The sequence below is a fragment of the Giraffa tippelskirchi genome, chromosome 6 (assembly GCF_054371585.1).
Source record: "Giraffa tippelskirchi isolate mGirTip1 chromosome 6, T2T-mGirTip1v1.2.pri, whole genome shotgun sequence".
NCBI classification, from domain to species: domain Eukaryota; kingdom Metazoa; phylum Chordata; class Mammalia; order Artiodactyla; family Giraffidae; genus Giraffa; species Giraffa tippelskirchi.
In genome coordinates this window covers 46708270-46735859 of record NC_137280.1, presented here as the reverse complement: position 1 = coordinate 46735859, position 27590 = coordinate 46708270, and the positions used below count along the sequence as shown (strand labels likewise).

General features: G+C 35.1%; 1 protein-coding gene across 44 annotated transcripts in view; it reads left to right on the top strand.

Moving 5' to 3' along the window:
* Positions 1 to 27590, top strand: part of CSPP1 (centrosome and spindle pole associated protein 1) — a 180388-nt gene that overhangs the window by 131939 nt on the left and 20859 nt on the right. For 23 of the 44 annotated variants that reach the window (XM_081503197.1, XM_081503195.1, XM_081503187.1 and 20 more), the window contains 7 exons: positions 6301 to 6430; positions 8257 to 8404; positions 12194 to 12346; positions 15633 to 15745; positions 19574 to 19723; positions 20310 to 20456; positions 25583 to 25687. In XM_081503197.1, coding sequence (XP_081359323.1) covers positions 6301 to 6430; positions 8257 to 8404; positions 12194 to 12346; positions 15633 to 15745; positions 19574 to 19723; positions 20310 to 20456; positions 25583 to 25687 — 946 coding nt within the window. The remainder of the gene's footprint in view (positions 1 to 6300; positions 6431 to 8256; positions 8405 to 12193; positions 12347 to 15632; positions 15746 to 19573; positions 19724 to 20309; positions 20457 to 25582; positions 25688 to 27590) is intronic. The other 21 variants (XM_081503198.1, XM_081503172.1, XM_081503194.1 and 18 more) reach the window with 3 other exon arrangements.

Sequence of the window (27590 nt, the reverse complement as noted above, 5' to 3'; positions counted from 1 at the left end):
TATATCTGTCAGTCCTGTGCTATTTTGACTACTGTAGCTTTGTATTATGTTTTGAAATCAAGAAATGGGAGTCCTCTAGCTTGTTTTGTTTCAAAATTTATTTAGCTATTTGGAGTCCCTTGAGATAGCATATAAATTTGGGGAAGAGTTTTTCTAATTCGGCAAAAAAGGTCATTAGGATTTTGATAGGGCTTATGTTGAATCTGTAGATCATTTTGGGTAGTTTTGACATCTTAAAAATAGTAAGTTTCCCAATCAATGAACAAAGGATGTGTTTCCATGTATTTATGGATTTCTTTTAATTAATTATTATTAATAAAGTATTTTATTAATAATTATTAATTATAAAATTAAATCTCTTTAATTTCTTTCAGCAGTGTTTTGTAATTTTCACTGTACAAGTCTTTTACGGCTTTGGTCAAGTTAAATCCTAAGTTGTCTTTTTTTGATGCTATTATAAATAGAATTGTTATTGCAATTTCTTTTTCAGATTGCTTATTGTTTGTGTATAGACATGCAGCTGATTTTTTGTGTTGACTTTGTATTCTGCTTCTTTGCTGAATTCATTTTACTAACAGTTTGTGTGTGTGTGGACCACAACAAACTGTGGAAAATTCTGAAAGAAATGGGAATACCAGACCACCTGACCTGCCTCTTGAGAAATCGGTATGCAGACCAGAAAGCAACAGTTAAAACTGGACATGGAACAATAGACTGGTTCCAAATAGGGAAAGAGAAGACTCTTGAGAGTCCCTTGGACTGCAGGGAGATCCAACCAGTCCATCCTAAAGGAGATCAGTCGTGAATATTCATTGGAAGGACTGATGATGAAGCTGAAACTCCAATACTTTGGCCACCTGATGTGAAGAACTGATGCATTTGCAAAGACACTGATGCTGGGAAAGATTGAAGGCGGGAGGAGAAGGGAACGACAGAGGATGAGATGGTTGGATGGCATCACTGACTCAATGGACATGAGTTTGAGTAAACTCCGGGAGTTGGTGATGGACAGGGAGGCCTGTCGTGCTGCAGTCCATGGGGTCACAAAGAATCAGACACGGTTGAGTGACTGAACTGAACTTTGTGTGTGTGTAATCATTAGGCTTTTCTGAATATAATATCATGTCTACAAACATAATTTTACCTTTCTTTCTTTCCAGTTTGGCTGCTTTAAAATTTTTTTTTCTTGCCTAATTGTTCCAGTACTGTATTTTGTAGAAATTGTGAAAGCAGACACCTTTGCCTTGTTCCTGATCTTAGAGGAAGAGGTTTTAGTCTTTCATTGAATCTTATGTTCACTTTGGATATTACGTATGTGACATTTATTGTATTAAGATGGTTTCCTTCTACTTCTGGTTTGTTGTGTGTTTTTATCATGAAAGTTTGTTGAATTTTGTTAAATGCTTTTTCCTTATCAATCGAGATGGTCGTGTTGTTTTTTCCCTGTCATTCTGTTAATATTATCTATTATATTGATCAGGTTTTATGTTGAACCATCCTTGTATCCCAGGAGTGACTCCTGTTTGGATATGGTATTTAATCCTTTTATATTCTGCTGAGTTTGGCTTACTATTACTTTATTGAGAATTTTTGCATCTGTGGTCATAAGGGATATTGGTCTGTAGTTTTCTTTTTGTGTGATGTTTCTGTCTTGTTTTGATATTAGGGTAATGCTGGCCTCCCAGAATGAATCAGGATGTGTTTCCTCCTCTTCAAGTTTTTGGAAAAATTGAAGAAGGACTGGTGCTCTTTTAGTGTTTGGTAGAATTCACTATCAGAGCCATCAGATCCTGGGCTTTACTCTCTTAGGAGATTTTTGATTAGGGAGTCAGTCTCCTTATTAGTTATAGGTTTATTCAGATTTTCTGTGTTTTTTTAATTTAGTCATACATTTTAACTACATAAGTCTCCAGTCTGTGAGCATGGATGTCTTTAAATTTATTTGAAATTTTAAAATTTCTTTCAACAGTATTTTGTGGTTTTTAGACTAGCTCTTGTTTAATTTATTCTAAAATATTTAATACTTTTCGATGGTGTTATGAATGTTCTTTACTTAATTTCATTTTCATGTTATTTATTACAGGTTTATAGAAATGTAATTGAAATTTGTATATTCTTTTATCCTGCAATTTTGCTGAACTCTTTTTATCATTACTAACAGTTTTTGGTGGGTTTCTTTGCATTTTTCTGTATATATAATTATGTCATCAGTTAATAGAAGTAACTTCCTTTCCATCTAATGCTTTTTCTTTTTCTTGTTAAATTGCCCTGACTAGAGCATCCAGTGCAATGTTAAATAGATAGTATGAGAGTGGTCATTTTCATTTTATTCTGATGTTAGGTGCAAGGCACTCAGTCTTTAACCATTAAGTATGATGTTTGTTGTGGATTTTTCGCATCACTTTTATTAGCTTGAGGAAGTCTCCTTATATTCTTTGTTGATTGTTTTTATCAGGAAGGGGTATTTGGCACATTCTTTCAACATATTCAGTTAAGTTCAGTCGCTCAGTCGTGTCCGACTCTTTGTGATCCCATGAACTGCAGCATGCCAGGCCTCCCTGTCCATCACCAACTCCCTTAGTCTACCCAAACCCATGTCCATTGAGTCGGTGATGCCATCCAACTATCTCATCCTCTGTCGTCCCCTTCTCCTCCCGCCTTCAACTTTTCCCAGCATCAGGGTCTTTTCCAATGAGTCAGTTCTTCACATCAGGTGGCCAAATATTGGAGCTTCAGCTTCAGCATCAGTCGTTCCAATGAACACCCAGGATTGATCTCCTTTAGGATGGACTGGTTGGATCTCCTTGCAGTCCAAGGGACTCTCAAGAGTCTTCTCCAACACCACAGTTCAAAAGCATCATATTGCTGAATTGGAAATTGAATTTTGTGAAATGCTTTTTCTGCATTTATTGAGATATCCTGTGGTTTTTGTTCTTTATTCTGTTAGTATGGTGGGTATATATTTATTGGATTCAGATGTATTAAATCAACCTTGCATTCCTGTGGTAAATCTCACATGGTCAGGGAGTATAATTCTTTTCATATCTTGCTGGACTTTTCAGTTTATTAATTTTTTGTTGAGGATTTTTGTCTCTGTATTCATGAGTGATACTGGTCTTTGGTTTTTATTTTGTTTTGAAGTCTGTCTGATTTTGGTATCAGGATGATACTGGACTAATAGAATTAGTTGGATGTGCTCTTCCATTTTCTGTTACTTTGGAGTGTGTGTTATGTGAAGCATTGTTCATTTTTTCAGTGTGGTAGAATTCACCAGGAATCCAGTTTACCCTCATCTTTTCTTTATGGATAATTTCCTGATTACTAATTTAATCTCTTCCCTTGTCATTGATTAATTCATATTTAAAATTTTTTTCTTACAACAGTTTTGATAGTTTGTGTCTTTCTAGAAATTTGCCCATTTAGTCAAGATAATCTAATGTGTTGGCATATAGTTGTTGATAGTATTCCCTTACAATCTGTTTTGTTTTTATAAGGTCAGTAGTAATGTTTCTTTTTTTTTTTTATTTCAATAATTTTAGTCTTGTGATTGTACATCTTGACTAAACATTTGTCAATCTTGTTGATCTTTTTAATGAATCAGCTCTTGGTCTAGTTGATTTTCTCTGTTGTGCTTTTAGTCTCCATTTCATATTATTTCTCCTTTCGTCTTTTTATTTTCTTCTTTCCGTTTCCTTTGGGTTCAGTTTGCTCTTATATTTTCTAGTTTTTGAAGGTGGAAGCTTAGGTTATTGATATAGTGTCTTCTTTTTTAATATGTATATATTACAACTGTAAATTTTCCTCTTACTGTTTTATCTTCTTCCTTAAATTTTATACATTATCTTTTTGTTTTCATTCAACTCATTATTTTTCAGTTTTTTGTTTGATTTGCTCATTGATCCATTTGTTAGTTTGGAATGTGTTGTTTAATTTCCATATGATTGTGGAAATTTTTAATAGAGCTTTAATATAATTCCATTGCAGTTAGTGGAGAAGGAAATGGCAACCCACTCCAATATTCTTGCCTGGAGAATCCCAGAGACAGAGGAGCCTGGTGGGCTGCCGTCTATGGGGTCGCACAGAGTTGGACACGACTGAAGTGACTTAGCAGCAGCATTACAATTAGAGAACATATTTTGTATTTTTTTTTTAATTTATTAAGGTTTATTTTATGATTGAGGCTTATAACATGTGGCCTGTGGTGTAGAATGTTTCATATGTGCTTGAGAAAAATTAGCATTTTCCTGTCGGTGGGTGGATAGTTCTATCAATGTGACTTAGATACAGTTGGTTTATAGTGTTGCTTGTTTTCTGTATTTCCTTATTGAGCTCCTGTGCAGCTGTTTATTATTAGAAGTAGTGTATTGAAGTCTGCAGTTATTATTTTTGATTTATTTCTCTCTTCGGTTTTGTCAATTTTTGTTTCCTTTGTTTTGTATCTCTGTAGCTATGTGTACTTATGCTCATAATCGTTATATCTTACTGATAAGTTGACCCTTATCAATATAAAAGATTTCTTTTTTGGTTCCAGTAATGCTTTTTCTTTAGTGTTAAAGAGTCGTGTCCGACTCTGCGTCCCCATGGACTGTAGCCTACCAGGCTCCTCCGTCCATGGGATTTTCCAGGCAAGAGTACTGGAGTGGGTTGCCATTTCCTACTGCAGGGTATCTTCCCGACCCATGGATCAAACCCAGGTCTTCTGCATTGCAGCCAGACGCTTTACCCTCTGAGCCACCAGGGAAGCAGTGTTAAATATAGCATTCCATTTTAATTATCTTGCTTCTTTTAGTATAATTTGTGTGTCATTTTCTTTGTGGTTTCCTTGCAGACTGAAATTTATGTTTTTAATTTAAAAGAACTGAGTTCATATTTTAATTTCCATAATATGTTAAACGTTTTCTCCAGTATAATGCCATTCCTTTCCTTCTTGATGCCACTATTGCATACAAAGTATATTGTTTTATATTTAAGCTCATCAATAGTTTTTAACTGTTCCTTCTTTCCTTTATGTAGTTGTCTTTAAAATCAGAGAATATAGCTGCAAATAAAAGCATATTAGTAATATCTTTAACCTTTACCTATGTAGTTACTATTAACTGGCGTTCTTTATTTCTTTGTGTTTACTCTGGTTACTGTCAAGTGTTTTTTATTTCAACCTGAAGTGCATCATTTACTATTTCTTATAAGACGGGTCTGTTGTTCTAATTTCACTTTTATTTTTGAGGCATGGTTTTCCTGGATATAGAATTCTTGGTTGACTTCCCCCCCCTGCCCCATCATCTCTTTGAATATGTCATCTCCTTGCCTACTGGCCTTCATAGGATTTCTGATGAGCTGTTAATCTTACTGAAGATCCCTTGTATATGAAGAGTTTTTATTTTCTTGCTGCTTTTGAGGTTCTTCTCTTTTTCTTTGGGCACATTGACTATGATGTGTATAAATATGGATCTCTGAGCCTTTTTACTTTGAGTTTGGTGCGTTCTATATGCATAATTTCTAAGAAGTACAAGCCCTGGATTACCAGGGGAAAAGAAAAAAAAAAAGGAAGGGTAGAAGGAGCCTTCAATTACTAGGGAATCATTGCTGTAACTTTACCCAACAGTTAGAACCTCTCACCTTTGACACAGTTCCCATCCCAGGCCTCCATAAACAGGGCAAGGTTTTAGGGATTTTATTAGTCTTATACCATCAATGCCATTAATAAAATGTGTGACTCAGTGAAAAAAATTTTATTTGGGATAGTCGGACTTTTTACTATAATTATTTGTTTTATTCTTAAAATGGCTAGGAAGTTATTACTTTATTTTGGAGTAAATTTATTAAGTAAATCATTAGTTATGATATTACTTGAGGGACTTCCACTGCATTCAGAGAAGTGCATAAGTCATATGTATATTGCTTGATGAATTATCACAAGTGTTTTTACTTGTATGTGAAAGTTTTACTTGCATATAACTACCACCGAGATTAGGAAATAGATTCAGTAAGTTTGAAAGTTCCATTAATTTTGAAAGCAGAGATAGGGGTCATTTACTTAAGAATTTCTCTTTGAACTATAAAGAAAGAATTTCTCTGTTGTGTGTGTGTGTTAGTTACTTTATCATGCCTGACTCTTTGCGACCCCATGGACTATAGCCCACCAGGCTCCTCTGTCATGGGATTCCCCAGCCAAGAATACTGAAGTGGATTGCCATTTCTCTATTTTAAATGTACTTATATGCCATGCTATTCCAAAGAAGTGTTGCATCTTCTTGTTTTGTCATAAATGGATTTAGATTATTAATTGTATATTTGATGTAGGAGTACAATTGGACAGAATGAGCTGAAAATTACAAGTAATCGAGCAATAAATTCAGGACTGTTTTTTGAAGATAAACCAAAGCCTTCAAAACAGTCACTTCAGTCTTACCAGGAAGCTTTGCAGCAGCAGGTATCCATTCATTTTTTTCATTTGTTCATTCATGTAATGTTAAACATCTTATGTGTTAGTACAGTGGCCCTTTAAAACTCAAGAGTGTGGCTGAGGAAAAAGAATTCCATTTATTTATCAGTAAATGTGATAAAGTTTGATATAGACAGGCTGGAATGCATGGGATAGGGAGAATAATTGCCTTGGCTTTTAGGAGGGCTTCACATGGTTGATGACTTTTGAGTTGAATGTTATACAGTGAATAAATACGAAATTCCTAGTGTATTCAGGGAATGGAATTGATGTAGGAGAAGGGGCTGGAGTGTTAGATTATACTGGATTGTGAAAGATAGCAAGTAAGGGGTTCTCAATTTCACCTTGTTATCGACAGCCAAAGGGAGGAAATCTTAAGCCAAAGGTGAAAGAAATATTATAATTGATGTGAGCAGATGTGGATTTTAGGAAGATACCTGGTTGTGATGTGGGCAGTTGGGAAAGAGATGTGGCGGAGAAACCTTTTAGTAAAACTATTAGGTAGTCCAGCCAGGAAGTAACAAGGCCCTGTACCAGGTAGGGAAGAGGGACAGGACATCGGAAGAGACAGTTCTGGGGTTTCATTAATAGGACTTAAATTTAGGGACTGAGGAAAGAACAGGGCTTTAAGATGATTCTGAGTGTTATAATCCAAGAGGATGATGAAGCTATGAACTCTTAAGGATAGGGAAAACAGAGGCAGAACACTTAGGGAGGAGGATGACGTTCTATTGTGGTTTGTAATATTTGGAGAGAGTTTACTTAGGAATAACTGTATCAAATGTGTGGATTTTTGGGGGAAATAGTTATATCTTCTCCAGAGAGGTCCCTGGAACTCTAGGTATATATATTCACCTGAGGTACCCTTCTACAAAATTCCACCGGATTTCTTCTAAAGCTCAGATTTTTGTTCTGTTTTCTACATTGGGCAACCTCCTTGAAAAGTGGGCTTTTTTAAAATTACAGAATTACCAACATTATTATTTTGTGTTAGGAATCTACAAACAATAGACTGCATTTATCTATTTTCAAATGAACATATTAAAAACACCACTGACAGAACCAGATTTCCTAACCCTAGAATTTTTTATATGTGATGACTTCCTTGACCTTCCTGGAGTAGTTACTTAAATTTGCCATGCCTGTGGTTATGATTTTAAAAGTAACTTTCCAAAATGTATGTCTTTATTCATTGCCTGTTTATATGTCTTTAAAGACCCAACCCTACGCTTAAACTTGATGATGATAAGACCGTTTTGTGTGCTTTCATAAAGTGTACTTAAATAGCCCGGCATTCTCTAGAGAGCTTTGAACCTTCAATATCTTTGAACTTTGGGAATGGAGTTTGCCCAAGGTAGAGTAGGTCTGATGATGGGTAGGGAGTAGTTGGCCCAGGTCTCAGAGGTGTGGGGAGTAGTTTGTGGCTGGCCAGGTACCATGAAAGGGTAGATGAAGAAAATGAAGGTAGGGAGAGTCTATTGGACCTCATGAAAATGGTGAGGTTAGGGAGGGAATGGCTCAGGTAGAAGCTGGGGGTTGGGAAGATGAAGTTGCCTTAGTCCAAGTGGCACCAGTGGCTGGAAGGGGCACACGTGACAGGATGTGAGGGAGTAGCAGCTATTATTTCAGGTACCAAAGTGTTTTTTAATTGCTTTTACATACATTTGTGATATTAAATTTTATAGTAAAGTATACTGGGAAAAAGTCTAGTTTTCTAATAAGTAAAATAAAATCTGATCTTAAAACTAATTTTTTGTATCAGAATACTTGTTAGCAGTTAGCAGTTATTACAAATGTTTTTTAATGTTGTTAAGATTCAAGAAAGACAAGAAAGAAGAAAGAAAGAACGTGAAGAAAAAGAAGTATATGAAGCCAAATTAGAAGCTGAAATGAGAAGTTACAACCCCTGGGGGAAAGGTGGAGGTGGTGCTCCTCTGAGAGATGCCAAAGGAAATCTGATAAGTATGTTATTTCCATCGATTTTTTAAAAATATCTATTAATTTGGCTGCATCAGGTCTTAGCTGCAGCATGTGGGATCCAGTACACTGATCAGGGGTTGAACCTGGCCCCCTGCAGGAGCACAGAGTCCTAGCCACTGAACAGCCAGTGAAGTCCCTGATTTGTTGTTTTTAAAAGAAACTAAGTTTAACTTTTTAAAAGAATGGGGAGTAGAAGGAAGTGGGAATCATAGTCTGTAAGGAAAGGTCTCTTTTTATACAGCTTGATGCAGAAGAGCTATTTTGATAGTAAACATGATAGCATGTTAAAAAGCCTTTCTTCATTTATTTTTATTATAAATTTTTCACCCTCTAATGATAATAACTCAGTTGCAGAGAAAAGTTTGTTAGTTAGCAAGTTTTTACCCAAACTAGTAGTTTGAATTTTTTCAAGTTTTCTAGTAAAAATAATAAAATCCTTACTGCAATATTTTTAAACTAATAAGATGTCTTAAGTGATCTGATGTAGTTGTGGAATGTTATGTTTAATTCATATATGCCATATACCCGCACTATGCAGGGACTCCTGACAAAAACCTGGCCTCAGAAATGTTTGGCAGATTGCAGAATTATATTGATTTATCTTTTAATTATATGTTCTTAAAAATGTTTCATCTAGAAATCACCCAACGGGCACTTTGAAAAGAGACTTTTTACAACTTGTTACATATGTTGGGATGGTCTTCAATTAGCTTAGAATAAAAGCAGAGAAAGATAATGGGTTTAAAAAAATAGTTTATTTAGAAATGGGAAATGAGTAATTAGAAAACCCATTAAAGTGATACAAAGTAAATTTGATGTTCTTCAGGTTTATGCTTTGTTGTAGGGATAACTGAGTGATGCAGTCAGAAGATATTGGGGGTATTGAGTTACTAGAGTTCATAATGGCTATGCCTTTGATTCTCTGTTAAAGATGGCTTTTTAAAAAAGATATATTTAAGGCCCACTTAGATTAATGAGGTAACTCTTTTCTTTCCTGAAGGATTTATTCCTTTCCTATATTCACCTCATACTTTCTTCACAATATTGAAGGTTAGAACTTTTATTCTATTTATAAATAAGATGATTTTAGGTGATCCATGGTTAACATTTCTAATGTTTGAAGTTAAATGTTTATTTGAATATATATTAAAAATATACATATATTACTGAAAAAAAATATATTACTGGTTTTCCATTTATGGATGGTACTGTAATATTTCCTTTGAAAGTAAAGGCATTTAAATGAAAAGTGGTCTAACAAAGAACTCTTGTTTCTCAGAGGCTTAAGGCAGTGTAAGTTACTTATCACTTAAACTGCATTCTGATGCTGTTTGAGTGATTCTCCTCCAAGAGATGACTTGGGAATCTGCCTCTTCCAGTGTGTCACTCTTACCATTTTGAAGTCTTTCATTTCTAGCTGCACAGACATGGTCCAGAGGATGGGAGAACAAGTTGAGAATTTTGATGGGGCCTGGCCTAAAGATGGAGAAATATAAATATCACTTTTGTCTTGGTTCAGTTGTTCAAACCGAGTTATAAGGTTCTAAAATAACTTCTTGGGAGGCTGGAAGGGTTTCTTTATACCCAGGTGGAGGACATAAAATTTATAAGCATCTACCCAGTCTTTGCTATAATAAATTTAAATTATGAGTTGATAGAAGCGTAATAGTTACCACGAAGGAGGTGCTTATGTAACAGAAACTTTGGGAAACACTGGAATGATTTCCTAGAAGTTTCCAGCTTGCCTCAAAGATTATTTCCAGTTCAGACAATATAATTATAGTGTCCTATATGTGTTTAATTGGTGGAAGTGAGTAGGATAAGTGTTTGTTATTGAATTATAAAATATTGTTTTAGAATTACTTGACCTAACAGGGATGGAGCAAACCTTTCTGAGATTTTTATTTTTAATGGTCATGTTTAGTTTGCTTATTTAACGCTTCAGTTATGCCATGAAATAAAAAATGTGTGCTATTTTATCAAATGCAGTGGAACTCTTTTTTATTGGTATTTTCAAAGCAAGTAAACTTGAAGAATATGTTTGTTTTGTATTTAGCTGTTACATTTGAGAGAAAGAGAGGGAACCTAATTTTCCTATTGTAGTCCCAATATGTAGTAAAAATCAGTGTTTTCCTTTACTTCATGAGATGGCCAAGACCATGTAACAAGGATTATGTTGGATGACTTTAATTCAGCTGCTGGCTTTTCTAATTACTCCTGTTTCATCTTTCATCTTTTATTACAAAGAAATTAAAGAAATTGAATGTTCACCGTATTCTTAGCTCTCTAAGAAAGATCTCTTTGTAACGTAGTTATTAATAAAATATCAAAATCTGTTACCCATACAATTTTAACATAGCATCAACCCTTTGAGAGTAAGTACCTCTCATTTTGATTATTTGTAATACATTTAACATCTGTTTCCTTTCTCAGTTCTTTTTTAAAGTTCCCATAAAGAAAAAACCGAGTATATTCTACAGTGAGTAAATAGATAAACTGTGGTACATTCATATGATGGGATGCTACTTAGTAGTTAAAAGAATGAACTGTTGATTCACAAAACAATTTGGGAGACTCCAAAGAGAAGACCTAAGGGAAAGAAGCCCTTTTACATACACATATATTCTCAAAATAACAGAACTGTAGAAACGGAGAACAAATCACTGGTACCAAGATTATGGCTGAGGAGAGGGAGTAACTATGATGGAATTTTGAGAAATGATGGGACTGTTCCGATTCCTGATTATGGTGATGTTACTTGACTCTGTATTAAAATTTTTTTAAATTGTACACCAAGAGAAAAAGTAAAAAAAAAAAAAAAATTAAAAATACTTAACCAGTTTGAAAGATAGCAAAAATGTCTCATAGTTCTAATTGATTAATAGCAAGATTGCTTCACATATATTTGATTAGGTATTTATATTTTTTTAATGTATTATATATGCCCCAGTTAGATTCATGTTTGTTTTTATGCGATTTATTGAGAGACAATTTGCATATGATAGAATTCACCCTTTTAATGTGTCAGCCAGGGCTATAAATCATTCAAAGGCTTGATTGGGACTGGAGAATCTGTTTTCTCTATGGCTCCCACACATGACTCAGGAGGCCTCAGTTCCTTGCCATGTGGGCTTCCCCTTAGAGCTCCTTGAGTGTTTCTTATGGAATGGTAGCTGGCTTTCTTTGAAGTGAGTGAACCAATAGATCTAGCAAGATGGAAGCATAATGTTTTTTATGAAGTAGCCTCAAAAGTTTTATACCATCATTGTGCAGAATCCTTTTCATAAGAAGTGATCCACACTCCAGAGGAGGGGAATAGAGCTCCGTCTTTTAAGGAATGTTATATGAAAAAAAATTTATGAAGATGTTTTAAAACTCCATTCCACATGATATTTTTTTATTAGGAATACTAATGATGTTGGGTAAATTTCACTGTGACTTGTTTTGAATTGCTATTATTTGTTCTATATTTAGATAGTCAAAGTTCTAAGGTAACATACATATAAATATGGTTTTTATGGATTGTCAGAAATGTATACGCTCTTTAAGTTCTCTACTAATTTTGAATTTATTTTGTAACATTATTTTTGAAAAATTTCTTACAAGTTTTAATAATCTTGTTTCTGTTTTCAGGGTACCAAGATACCATTGAATTATCCCAGCTCTGGTCCTGTTGGTTCTCTTCATTTCTCTACTTTAAGAAAATGTATTAAGCATATTAATTATAGAAATGTGTTTATTGAAATAAATGGCTTATTTTTTCCCTCTCAGCTGATTTGAATAGGATGCACAGACAAAATATAGATGCCTACCATAACCCAGATGCAAGAACATATGAAGATAAAAGAGCTGTTGTATCTCTAGACCAAAATTTAGCCACTTCAAATGCTGAGAACCAAGAAGATGCTGCAAATAAAAACTCAGGTTTTTAATCATATGTATATATATATTTACATTTCTAAAGTTGTTCAGTAGCATTTCTCTTCTGTTCTCCAACAAAGTTCTTATTAAGATTTTGAGAAGTTGGTTATTCTGAGTCAGAAAACATAGTACATTATTTATGCTATTTACAATAACTTTTCTGTGTAGGCTATTTTGAAAAAATGAATAAAGAAATACATTTTGCTCCTTAATACTATACTATGTATTTCTTCTCAGCTTTATTAGTTCTTATATATACTTGAGCTGCTGCTAACAGCTTCATTTTGCTAGTGGGAAGGACATTTCTTAAAATCAAATAGTTTTCTTTCTTTTTTTTTTACCCATACAGAGTTTGATTCTTACACCTGTAAGAATTAGTTTAAATTAATGAGAACATACCAGATGTTGTATGATAAATTATACAGTGAAATTCATTTTTTTTGTTTGTTTTATAAACATTTGCCCTCCCTTATAAGCCACAGTGTACAAAGAAGTAAATAATTAAATTTACTTTGACTTCTGGTCACATCTCCCTTTCATAAGCATATACCTTTGGTATGGTATTAAACAGGGTCCTTTAATTAAAGATTCTGTAAATTGAAGATTATTCAGTATCTTTATGACTTGCCAGGAAAATTTGTAATCATCTTTCCTTATGAAGTATATGGGAAAATATGTTACATTTAAAATTCAAATGAAGTTTAAAGAATAGACCACCTTATACTGTATTTTGATGCCTATAAAAATAACCATTTATTTACAGCAAATTGAATTATTAAGGACTCAGAATGAGAGCCAAATTAATAATCTCATCAAAAATTCTACCTTTAGTAGTCCAAAAATCAAAACTAGATTCACTGTGTAAAAATCTACTGTGGATCAAAGTAGGAAAGTATTTTCTTATAATTAGAGATTAAACAGTGATACGGGCTGTCCAGGGAAACAACCTACAGTACATCTCTTGAAGTGTTCAAAAAGGCTGCAGAAATTAGTGCTACCATCAAAGGCTTGAAAGATGCAAGGCTAGTAATTTGAATCAGAGCTCACCATTTAGTCTGCCTGTTAGGCCAATAAGTCATATGTATTAAACATTTAAAAATTTTTAAAAGACTGATCAGTCAGGGATATTTTGAAAGGACTTTTTAATGCAGTGTTCTTGTCTAAAATTAAAATTTTTAAGAAAGCACAGAGAGTTTACTGTAAATAAGTGGGGAACGTGATCAGAAGTCAAAGTAAACTTGTTTATTTCTTTGTACGTCAAAACACCTTTTCATTTTATTTTAGAGAATTTTTGCTTCTTTCTGATTACCATTATTTTTCTCTTCACTGGCTGCTGCTTCTGGAGTAGTCAGTGTTGAGATCAGTGGTACAGACCCTTCTCTACTCCTCTCTTCCACCCCCAGTATTGTTTGTACATAGTTCCGTCTTAGCTTAGAACTTTCTCTGTTATAGTAATAACACATCAGGCACCTAGCTTTGCTTACCAAGCAAAAACACAGGAAAACTAGAAAGTTTCCATGAGTCTTTCCCAAAAAGAGCACAACCTTGATGATTTGAATATGCACAGCAGAATTTGTTTTCTATTCCTATTGTGTCTAAACCCAGGGTTTTGGTGCTAATGTCGTGGCCAAGATGTGGTCAGGATGCTCTAGTTTAAGAAATCATAAAATGTTTAAATTCCCCTTTTTTGTGCATTGAAATGCCCTCAATTAACTTTCATTTCCTAAGAATTAACCTAAAATAGATTTTCTGAATGCAAAAAACCTATTGAGAGCCACCTAATTTGTTGCTATGCTATCATATATGTGTATAAGTGTATGTATATGTGGGTATATTTATATACATACAACATACATATGTGACATGTAGTATTTTAAAGGCATTAAGGGAGCTCAAATATGCGTGGAAGTTGAATATCTTAATATATACTCGAGAGTCACTATCCTCTAATATTTTGTCTTCATTAGGCCTGTTTTAAAAGCTCTTCTTAATGTTTGTTGTTTTTATTTTACTTTATGGTTTTTGGATGAAAAATCATGTTTATAAAGTTCATACTAATTTGGGTCAAATTTATTTTTTTGCTAATTATGATGGGTGAATACATTTTCATTTTCTTTGTTTAGAGCATGTCTTTCCCTTTGGTTTTGTTTTTATAATGTTTTTATATTTAAAAGAACTTATCTTGCCTATCTCTAATAACATTTCTTCTCTAATTGCCTCAAAGGTTTAGAATTTGACAGATCTCAATGTGAAACAAACTACTCAGTTTTGTTTTGCTGATCAGCTTTTCCACCATAACCTAAGATTTTAATGTTTAGGTATTGATTTACCTTTCTGATGATCTATTCAAGTAAGCATTAGTAAATTTAAACACAAAGGAAAAGAGACCTAAATGACAGCTCAACCGCAAAGCAGTTGGCTTACAACCACTATATGAGTGAGAGAAACAAATACTTTAGATTGATGGTATAAGGAAACTAAAAAATTATATATTTGTATATAAATATAAAATGATATAAAAAAGTTATGTGAGCCTTAAATTTGCATACAATTTTTTTCTGCATTCAAAAGACCCCTGGGGTATAATTATTTTCCAGGCTGCTTTTATAAAATAATATTTTTCCTTTCCCAGAATGTTTAATACTATTTATAGATAACATATATATATAGCATATTTTTAATCTTCAAATTTATATCTCATTAATCTGATATAATTTTTAAGTAAAAAGTATTGCAGTGATTAAAAATCATTTTAATTTTGTAAAAATTAAAAATGTTTTTAGAGCTAACTTTCTAATCTGTGTTTTAAACCATGGATAGGAATCCACTGATTTTTTAAAAGCAATTTTAGAAATTTTTTATATGTGTATACATAATACATTTTAATGTATAATTAAGCAGTATTCTTAAGAAAAGGATATTTACATCATACATAAGAACTTAAATGTGTGCTTTTTTTCCTCTTTATAAATTTTATTTTAAAGCCTTTGCTGCAGTGAGAGTTGCTTAGGTTACTAACTTTTATGTTTCCTTGATGACTTTCAGATATAGCTATATTATGATTTTTCAACTGTGTATTAATTTTACTTTAGTTTCACCATTTTTCCCCTCTCTTTTCATCTGGTCTTTAGATTCTAATCTTAGTCGTCTTCCAAGTTTAGCTTCGGGGCTTCCACATTTAGCGCATTTTTTCAAAATTTGAATTTATTTAGCAAAGTCGTTATTCTTTAATCTTTATGTTTTCTAAGCACTGGCTAATGGTATGTTTTTGCAAAATTTCCCTTTCAAGGTCATATGCAAACACAGAGCTCTCCTTTTGCTCGGGGAAATATTTTTAGTGAGCCTCCAACTGAACTTCAGATTAAACAGCAGGAATTATACAAGAATTTTCTTCGTTTTCAGGTGAAATGCTTATTTGATCATGGTTTCAAAGTTTCATAAAAGTTTTAATAAACTTGCAAAGATTTTATCCACAAGATAAAGAATAAATTCTAAAATGCCATGCAGTTATCTAAAGTATCTAATTCATATCAGATAGAAATTATATTATTTAATTTATATTATTATACTGTTTTACTTATATATGAAAAAGGAATAAGGAGACATGTTAGGTATACCAGTTGACTTAATCTTTTTAAAATTTTGTTAAATCATTAAGTGTTAGAGAGTGCTGAAATTTCTAAAACTGAAACTCCTAAAATGTTCACCTATTAGGCATAAAATGAATCTTTCTAGATGTTTATGTGTTAATAGAAATAGTTTTTTTCTAAATGACTTTATATTCTTGACTCAGTTGTTTAGTTTGTAAGTAAATATTAAAAATACTCTCATATTTTGTATTTATTTGCTTCATTTATGTGTGTAAGCAAATTGCATTTAAAACACTAGAAATGCCCCGAGGAAGACACTTGAGCGTCAGGTGTTTATTAAGCACATGGATTTCTTGAACCTCTCATACCATGTCCACCCTTGGGGTGGAGCCTGAGGTGAATGAGACACCGGCTCATAGTGGGCTCGCAATATTTTCTCTTCTTACCATCCTCCCTTCCATACCCACTCTTACAACCCAGTGTCAGATTAATCTTTTGGCCAGGTTAATCTTCCTTTGATATAATTTCTCACGCTTTTCTTCATTTAAAATCTGTCAGTAGCTTTTCTAAATAAAATGTCCATATTCCTTAGTCGGACACTTAAGGCTATCCAGTCTGATCCCAGCCTCTTAAATTCTTCTTAAAGAGAGTCTATTCAAATATGCCATCTTTCTGATCCTAATTATTATGGACTCTTAAATAAGGCAGTGACATAATGGATGTGGTCTAAAGTATAATTGAGCTGGCAATACTGTTGACGTATTTTCGGTGGATTTAAAGGACTGGAAGCATGGGTATTTCACTAGAGTGGTGACTGTGGAAATGGATGAAAGACCTTTCTGAGGATTGGCAGAATGAATAGAGAATGAATTAATAGAGATTGGCAGAATGATACTGCAAGTGCAGTATCAGAGATCCTAATGATATTGGCTACTCGAGTTAGGTACAGCAGATTGAGGGTCCATAGAGTCACTTTCTGAACTTGTAGGACCCTCTGGTATATTGCCTGTAATGATAGCGAATCAAAATTATATATCAATAGTTCCAGCAAGTATTAACATGGTCTAGAGTAGAGAGACTTTGTTTTTGGGGGCTCCAAAATCACTGCAGATGGGACTGCAGCCATGAAATTAAAAGACACTTGCTGCTTGGAAGAAAAGCTATGACCCACCTAGACAGCATATTAAAAAGCAGAGACATTACTTTGCCAACAAAAGCCCATCTAGTGAAAGCTATGGATTTTCTAGTAGTCATGTATAGGTGCGAGAGTTGGACCATAAAGAAAGCTGAGCACTAACTCGAGAGAGTCCCTTGGACTGCAAGGAGATCCAACCAGTCCATCCTAAAGGAAATCAGTCCTGTATATTCATTGGAAGGACTGATGCTGAAACTGAAGCTCCAATACTTTGGCCACCTGATGTGAAGAACTGACTCATTGGAAAAGACCCTGATGCTGGGAAAGATTGAAGGCAGGAGGAGAAGGGGATGACAGAGGATGAGATAGTTGAATGGCATCACTGACTCAATGGACATGAATTTAAGCAAGCTCTGGGAGTTGGTGATAGACAGGGAAGCCTGGCATGCTGCAGGTCTTGGGGTCTCAAAGAGTTGGACGTGACTGACCGGCTGAACTGAACTGAGGGTAGAATTTAGGGAAAAATAAATAAATCTTGCCATTTTGTAGTCTTTTATTGTTTGTAAGATAGTTTTATATATAGTCTCTTATTAAACCCCACAACTCTCTGAGGAAGGTACTACTATTTTTAAGACCAAAAAAAGGCTGAGGCTCACCTGTAGTGGCAGAGCTAGCACGTTGACCCCAAGTCTCCTGACTTGAAGTATTATACCTAGAGATTCCACACTCTCTGGTGTCTTTCTTCTGGGAAAAAACTACAAGTAGTGTGGGAAAGTTTGACTTACTAGTTTCAGAATAAGTTCAACCTTCAGTTCTCCCACCCTAAAAAATGTGTGTATGTATTTTTCTTTTTATGTATTTCTATGTATTTTTCTTTTAGCAGCCTGTTAAAAACTGCTTTTCCCCCAAACGAAATCTATTCCAGCGCTCCAAGAAAATGTAAAATAGCTAAATGGTATTTATTAATATCAACAATATAGCGTCAGTCAAAAAGAATCCCCAAACTTAAGTGTTAAAAGAAATGTTGTAAAATGTTCAGATGTGTGCACAAAGATACAAAAGAAGCCTTAGCTCCATGTCTGCATAAATAAATTTTAACACTAAAAAGTTATACCATTAGTTTTAGTGCAGCAAAAGTCTTCATGTGCTTCAAATTTAGTGAATAATACATGTGAGTGTTTAGATGTCATTTTAAACTGCAGCTTTAAAAATAATTAACAAGTTTAATAAAATATTTGCAGGACCATTGAACTACTTTTGTATTATATGGTTTGAAAACCATTGACCTGAGCAATAACTGTTCTCTTTCTGTTGAACAGCTGTGTGGCAATTTTGTTGGAATGATATTTCTGTGGATTCATTAAGTGTGAGATCCATTTATGATTGTGACCCATTAATGGAGAAGAGACCTAGTGATTGTGATTATTTTTTTCATGGAGGAGAAAAAGGGAACTGAGTGTTAAATGTGTGGTTTTATTGTATGGTTCATGAATGATGTTTTCTTTAGGGCTGTTGTAGTTGAGGAGGTGATTACATACACACCACTTAGTCCTAAATATTAGGACTGTACATATTTAAAAGGGTTGTGATAAATGTTGGAAATGCCCTAGCATGTAAAGTCATGGCATAGGTAAGAAGACTGCAGTTCTTACAGCTCAAAAGTTTGACAGCACTAAATATAGCAACCTTGAGACTAGTGGAAATGCAGACAAGAACTCTTAAAATATTGTGAATAGTCATGATCAATATACTTAAGAGGGATAAAAATTTATTGATATCCTTAAACCAGCACCATGAATCCTCAGGTCCCAGGCTGTCATTCTTCTCTGTCTCATTCATAGAGGATATAGACTATCTCTTAGAGTCTTCTTCCTGTCACATCTTAGACCTTGCCTTATCATATTTGCCTAGAATACTCAACACTGCAGGTTTCAGGTGGCATTCAAACAAAATTATGAATCGTTGTAGCTGACATCTTCATACACCTTACATCTTGTCATTAGAAAGGAAATAAGAAAGGCTATTCTAGGGAAGGGATTTCTACTTAAAGAATGGTTGCTAAAACATTTCACTGCTGTTTCAGGATACTAATCACAAGGAACTTTGAGACATAGTAGTAGTAGTCATTATAAAATAATATAATCATGAATTACTAAGTATTGGACCTTCTACATAGGAACTTTTATGTTTTTTACATACATATTTTCATTTCAGTCTTTGAGCACTACTTTGAGATACAGACATTAGTAACTCTTTTTACCAGATGACAAAACTGAACCAGAAAGTTTCATAAGGTCTGTGCAAGCTGGAATTTTACTTAGAGCTCTTATCATTATATCATGTGGCCTCTCTAATACAATACAGGAAACTGAAAAATTTTTGGAACTTACTTTTACTTACAAAAGCAGGATATAAAGGTTGAATTCATAGGATAATAGGGTAAATTAAGTGATCGTCTAACTTTTCAGTAGTTTCACAAAGTAATAACTAGGTTTAATTCTTTAGATTGAGGAAAAGAAGCAAAGAGAAGAAGCAGAGCGAGAGAGATTAAGAATTGCTGAAGAAAAAGAAGAAAAACGGCTTGCAGAACAGAGAGCTCGAATCCAGCAAGAGTATGAAGAGGAGCAGGAAAAGAAAAGGGAGAAAGAGGAGGAGGTGCATTTTTTTCCCTACTCTCTTTTTCTGCTTAGTCTGAGAGTGAACTCCTTACTTTGACTTGAAAAGATACTCATTACTCACAAAGGAGAACAGTCTTGGAGTACATTTAGAAAATATCAGATCAATGTGCATTTGTTACATGTTATTTTATAAAAATGAAATACTAAATTAAAAGAGATAAATGATGACTTTTTTTACAGCCAAAAAATAGTTTAGACTGACTAGCATGTTGTAATATTTTATATGCCTAATATTTTATTGTTAAGCAGACCAGTATGTCATCTATGGGCTTCCTTGATGACTCAGCAGTAAAGAATCCACCTGCAGTGCAGGAGACACAGGTTTGATCCCTGGGTTGAGAAGGTCCCCTGGAGGAGGAAATGGCAACCCACTCTAGTACTCTTGCCTGGAAAATCCCATGGACAGAGGAGCCTGGTGGGCTACAGTCCAAAGGATCACAAAGAATCAGACACAACTGAGCGACTGAGCACATGTCATCTATATCCTCTGTTTTATCTCTTTATTTCACACAAATATGAATGGAATGTGTGTATGGAGTGTGTGTTTTTTCTTTATTTTAAAGCAAAGACTGAAAAATGAAGAGCTTATTAGGTTAGCTGAAGAAAGACGAAAAGAAGCAGAAAGAAAGAAGAAAGAAGAAGAAGAGAAACATAACCTACAACTTCAGCACTACTATGAAAGAGAAAACATGATTGGGGAAGATACAAAGGTAAGTTTCAGACAAAAATGCCTGTGGAACCCATTGTTGAACACATTCTCCCTGTAAAAGTGGAGTGGTCAGCAAAAAGGAGAGATCAGAGGAGGTGCTTTTGTCTCTCCTTTTGTCATAGTGCTTTTCTGGGTGCGGTGCACTCAACTTCCTGTACTAGATGATATCACTGTGCTTTGTTGTGTTTTCCCTGCTGTGAACAGAGTAGGTTCTTTTTTATTATTATTAATTTATTTACTTTAGTTGGAGACTAATTACTTTACAATATTGTAGTGGTTTTTGCCATACATTGACATGAATCAGCCATGGGTGTACATGTGTTCCCCATCCTAAACCCCCCCTCCCACCTCCCTCCCCATCCCATCCCTCTGGGTCATCCCATTGCACCAGCCCTGAGCACTGGTCTCATGCATCAAACCTGGACTGGTGTTCTGTTTCACATATGATAATATACATGTTTCAATGCTATTCTCTCAGATCTTCCCACCCTCACCTACTCCTTCAGAGTCCAAAAGACTGTTCTATGCATCTGTGTCTCTTTCTGTCTTGCATATAGAGTTATCATTACCACCTTTCAAATTCCATATATACACTTTAGTATACTGTATTGTTGTTTTTCTTTCTGGCTTACTTCACTCTTTATAATGGGCTCTAGTTTCATCCACCTCATTAGAACTGATTCAAATGTATTCTTTTTAATGGCTGAGTAATATTCCATCGTGTATATGTACCACAGCTTCCTTATCCATTCCTCTGCTGATGGACATCTAGGTTGCTTCCATGTCCTAGCTGTTATAAACAGTGCTGTGATGAACATTGGGGTACACGTGTCTCTTTCAGTTCTGGTTTCCTCGGTGTGTATGCCCAGCAGTAGGATTGCTGGGTCATATGGCAGAGTTGCAGGATATAAAATTAACACACAGAAATCCCTTGCATTCCTATACACTAACAATGAGAAAACAGAGAAATTAAGGAAACAATACCATTCACCGTTGCAACAAAAGAATAAAATACTTAGGAATATATCTACCTAAAAAAAATACACAAAAGGCCTATATAGAGAAAACTATAAAACACTGATGAAAGAAATCAAAGAGGACACAGATAGATGGAGAAATATACCATGTTCGTGGATTGGAAGAATCAATATAGTGAATATGAGTATACTACCCAAAGCAATCTACGGATTCAGTGCAATCCCTATTAAGCTACCAATGGTATTTTTCACAGAACTAGAACAAATAATTTCACAATTTGTCTGGAAATACAAAAAACCTCGAACAGCCAAAGCAGTCTTGAGAAAGAAGAATGAAACTGGAGGAAATAACCTGCCTGACTTCAGGCTCTACTACAAAGCCACAGTCATCAAGACAGTATGGTACTGGCACAAAGACAGAAATATAGATCAATGGAACAAAATAGAAAGCCCTGAGATAAATCCACATACCTATGGACACCTTATTTTCGACAAAGGAGGCAAGAATATACAATGGAGAAAAGACAATCTCTTTAACAAGTGGTGCTGGAAAAACTGATCAACCACTTGTAAAAGAATGAAACAAGAACACTTTCTAACACCATACACAAAAATAAACTCAAAATGGATTAAAGGTCTAAATGTAAGACCAGAAACTATAAAACTCCTAGAGGAAAACATAGGCAAAACACTCTATGACATAAATCACAGCAGGATCCTCTATGACCCGCCTCCCAGAATACTGGAAATAAAAGCAAAAATAAACAAATGGGACCTAATTAAACTTAAAAGCTTTTGCACAACAAACGAAACTATAAGCAAGGTGAAAAGACAGCCTTTAGAGTGGGAGAAAATAATAGTAAACGAAGCAACGGACAAAGAATTAATCTCAAAAATATACAAGCAACTCCTGCAGCTGAATTCCAGAAAAATAAATGACCCAATCAAAAAATGGGCCAAAGAACTAAACAGAGTAGGTTCTTAGTCTTGGTTCCCATGGTCAGTAGACCAGCACCCTAGGAACTGTTCCTGATAAGACTGAAAGTGTTTGGAAACTTTGTAGCAATTTGTCATTATAACTTTATGTCTGTTGAATCTGTAAAAAAAAAAAAAGTTTGGTTTGGATTTTGTAACATCTGTTAAAAGTTTTTATTTAGCTAGTACAGTTGATCCTTGAACCAGGGTTAAGCCCAGGGGTCAATCCATGTGTGTATAATTGATAATTGGCCTTCCATACTTGCAGTTCTTACATGTCTGTGTAATCAGCCCACCACTGCCTGTAGTACTGCAGCATTGGATACAGAAAAATATCTCTGTGGAAGGGACCTGTGCGGTTCAAACCTGCATTGTTCAAGGATCAACTATAATTCATTCTTACTCTTTTACACGTCTGTCCATGATGGACTGAAAATTAAAAAAGAAACTTGTGGCTCACTGCAGATTGATTTGAAGTCCATGTTTCTGAGATGGGGGTTGATTCACCCTTAGGTGCGTGAATCAAAGTTATTAGACAGGTGTTTTCTCTCTAGAAAATCAGTTGGCCCTTATGAAAATCCAGTTCATATCTTTGCTTATATTTCAAAGCTATATTTAAAATTTAGTATGTACAGTATCACTTGTTTAGTCACTGTCATGTCCATCTGTTTTGCAACCTGGTGGACTGTAGCCCACAGACTCCTCTGTCCATGGGATTTCCCAGGCAAGAATGCTGGAGTGGGTTTCCATTTCCTTCTCCAGGGGATCTTCCTGACCCATGAATCGAACCCACATCTCCTGCGTTGGCAGGTGGATTCTTACCACTGAGCCCATGGTATCACTAGGGACTTAATAAAAATGCGTCTTCCTGGTCTCATCTACAGTGTAGCTGATTTGTTGTTGTTGTTCAGTCATTAAGTCGTGTCCAACTCTTCGACACTATGGACTGCAGCACACCAGGCTTCCCTCTCCTTCACTGTCTCCCGGAGTTTGCGCAAACTCTTGTCCATTGAGTCGGTGATGCCATCCAAGCATCTCATCCTCTGTCTCCTCCTTCTCCTCCTGCCCTCAGTCTTTCTCAGCAGTGTCTGATTTACCAAGTGTGATTTAGTAACCCATAGGGGTTTGGATGCAGTTGGCTTGTGAACCATACCTTGAAAAACCCCATATCTTGTAGGTTTAGCCCAATTCAATTTTTAAAATATTGTTTTCAGAAATTTAGATTTATGCAGACATTATTTCTTCTAAGTAGAATTGACAAAAAGATTGCTATCAACCAGTGTGCTGCTCTGGTGTATTTATGGTGTGTTTTGGTCCATTGTTCAATATGTAATCTTCTGTAGAAAACATGAACCATTTCTGACTGGTGCAAATACACTCTTTGGATTTCTCACCCCCAGGTTTTTTTGTTTTTTTTTTTTCCCCAGGTTTTATGGTGATAGAAATAAGTATTCACAATTTGAATTTGCTGAAATGTTGTTTAAAGGGGAATCTATAAGTCAGATCTATATTTTTGTTTGTTTTATTTTCAGTGTTCTAGGAACATTAGGCTCATATCCTTCATTCTTAAGATATATAATTGGATATGTATTTTCTCAGCCTTTAAAAATTTATCAGTCAAATGTCATATCATTCACATTTTTAATTGACAAAGTTTGTTTTTTAGAGCCATGTTTAGTTTATAGCAAAATTGAATGGAAAGCAGAGAATATTTTATTGTAAAATTGATTATTTGAAAATGAAAGTTGTTTCTCATAGTTCTGCTTCTGCCACTTATTACACCTAAAAAAAATGCTTAGGGATATGCAATTTTATGACTGTTTTACAGTTTAGTTGTGATGTATCAAAGTTTTAGAGCAGCTTTGTTCCTTTTAATGCATTTTACTCTCAATTTTGAAATTATCATTGTTAGCTGATATTTTTTAATTTATGTAGGCCTAAAATATATGTCTACTCTTTTAGTTTTTACTTTTTTACCTGCATTTTTAATTTTTAGTCTGTATATTTTAATTTGAAATTTGTTTTTTTATCCTAATCTGAGTTATAATCTCCTTAATGAGATATTGAATCCATTTATGTTTATCATAGCCAACATATTTGATCATATTAATTGAATTTCTGACTTTTTTTTTTTGTTTTTGCTTCCTTGACAGTTAATTGTTTGTTATGCTTTCTTTGCTTCATTCTCTGCAGTCCTTTAAAAGGTTTAATTTGTTGCTATACTTCTGCTTGTGGTCACCTAGAGTTTCTTTTTAAACTTTGTCTCTCATATGTTTCTAATTGTGTTAGTCACTAGTGAAAGTAATATTTGATTTTGTACTATGGAGAATGAACAATTTAGCATCCACCTTTATAAATACACATTTATATTTTTACCCAGACAATCATTATTGCATTTTGTTGGGAGTTTTTGTGTTTCCAGTATTTTTATTTTAATATGAAGTTGGGAGCTATTAGTTTTATTACACTGTGACCTGAAACCCTGTTTTCTTCTCTCCTGGAGATGCAGAGTTCTGCCCTGATCCGTCATGTTCCTGGTGACAAGGGAATCTAGATTTTAGAGACTGATTTATATCATTTTCCCAGAAAGGGTTTTTGTTTCTTTTTTGTTTTATCCTATTTCTTTTTATTATTAAGACAGTTTTTTACTTAGGCTATATTTTCTTGTTTTTGCTGCTGTCCCAATATCTGGTATGCTATTGCTTTACTTCAGTTTGTTGAATTTTTTAATCCTAATCTGATAGTCATATTCTTTAATAAGGGTATATAAATCCATTTGTTTTGTCCTAACCAATATATTTGATCTTATACAGTTGAATTTCTGACTTCTTGGGTAGATATGTTTTTTAATGGAAGGTAGTTGATTTACAATATTAATATATTGGTTTTGAGTGCACAACATAGCGATCTAATATTTTTATAGATTTTTTGGTAAATATTTTATTAAAGCAATGGTAGTCCAAACCTCTTTGGTGGTCTTGTTAACTATTAGAGGTGTGTATGTTTGCATATGTATATGTATACGTGTGTGTGTGTGTATGCACACACATACACGTTGGGGTATGTGTATACACACATAGACATATGTTGGGGAGTATGTGTGTATATGCATATATATATATATATATATATGTATATATATATATTTCCCACCCCCGGCCCCCCTCCACATCAGCACTTGAGACAGCCTTCTCCTGTAGTTCCTGCTCTTCAGAATAAGATTGCAAGCAGACTCCAAAGACCTCCTTCAGTTGACAGCATTATAACTTCCTTTACTCAGGTATATGCTTTTTCTTTTGATTTGTTCATCTAAGATTAAGGGGATTGAATGAGATTTTCCTATTCATCTTAATTGGCTAGATTACTTTTTTCAGATCTGAAACATAGGTGATGTCTACATTAATTTTTCTGTTTCTTCAGTTGTAAATGATAAAATTTTGGTGCCCCAAAGTTTAAATTCTTTTGACAGCTCATAATTTAGCATGTAGCTCTTGTCCAGGTCCCTCAGGAAGACTTTTTCTTTGATAATATATCTACTAGCTAGTTGTGGAGAAGGAAATGGCAACTCCAGTATTCTTGCTAGAGAATCCCAGGGACAGAGGAGCCTGGTGGGCTGCCGTCTATGGGGTCGCACAGAGTCGGACATGACTAAAGCACCTTAGCATGCATGCGTTGGAAAAGGAAATGGCAACCCACTCCAGTATTCTTGCCTGGAGAATCCCAGGGACAGAGGAGCCTGGTGGGCTGCCGTCTGTGGGGTCGCACAGAGTCAAACACGACTGATGCGACTTAGCAGCAGCAGCAGCAGCAGCTAGTTGTAGTTACACTAATAAAGTCCCTCGTACTTTAGACTGAATTACAGTTAAAAGACAGCCAGGAAAATGTTCCAGAAAGGGTTGATCCTTGAGTTGACTCTTGAAGAGTGAGTAGGAATTTGCCAAAAAGAGGATGAGGAAGAGCAACTTCCAGCACATGCAGAATCTTGGAGGGAACTGTAAGCCACGTGGCAGCATGGAGAATACATAGTTTGGTCTGGCCTGATAATGCCTGACTGTGAAGTAGGGGAGGTGAAGGTTGGAACATATGCAGGGTGTTGTATGGAGTGCTAGGGGGCTTGACTTCATTCTGTAGGCCAGCGGATACCAAAGAGGCCAATTACTAGAATAGACAAAGAAATGTATTAGAATGTCTTCCTCAACTCCACCCTCTGTAGTTCTGATTTAGTAGGTCTGTGGTCATGTATGGTGTTCATGTAATGTTTTAAGTAGGAAAATAACATGGCCGTGTTTGTCTTGCATAATGTTCTCTCAGGCAGTGGTATGGAGATGCATCATGGAGGTGGAGCAAGACTGTAAAGTTAAGATGCTTTTGCAGAAGTCCAGATGTGATTTTGAGGACCTAAACAATGGCAGTGACATTAAGAATTGAGAAAGGGTGACAACTTCAAGATATGTTTATGAAACACAGATAGTGTTATACTGACTGTGTGTGGTGGGTCGGAGTCAATGACAACTTTATATAGAGTAGGCGGTTGAAAATACAGGTCTTGGCCGAGGAAGGAGCTCTGCACTGGGTTTGTAGTTTGGAAACTACTAACGTTACTGCCTAAGTAGTACGATTGTCTCGTGTTGTTCAGGGGAAGTAGAGGGCTGAGGATCTAACAGTAGAGAATTACCACCACTTAGAGCAAGGAATGGCAACCCACTCCAGTACTCTTGCCTTGAAAGTCCCATGGACGGAGGAGCCTGGTAGGCTTCAGTCCACAGGGTCGCTGAGAGTCAGACACGACTGAGCAACTTCACTTTCCCTTTTCATTTTCATGCATTGGAGAAGGAAATGGCAACCCACTCCAGTGTTCTTGCCTGGAGAATCCCAGGGACGGGGGAGCCTGTGGGCTGCCGTCTATGGGGTCGCACAGAGTCAGACACGACTGAAGTGACTTAGCAGCAGCAGCAGAGCAAGGAAATAAAGTGTCAGTGATAGTAGTTGCTACATGGGCAAGTAAAGTAAGGGCTTAAAATGCCCATAGAATGCATCGCTGAGGGATCACTTGGTAGGAGATGCAAAGGCAGTGGCTGTGAGATGAGGAGTGAATGGGAATAAGGAAGCAGGCGCCATACTACTGCACATACTCTTTTTTTTTTTTTTTTTAAAGAAGAATAGCTGTGAAGGAAGAGAATGGA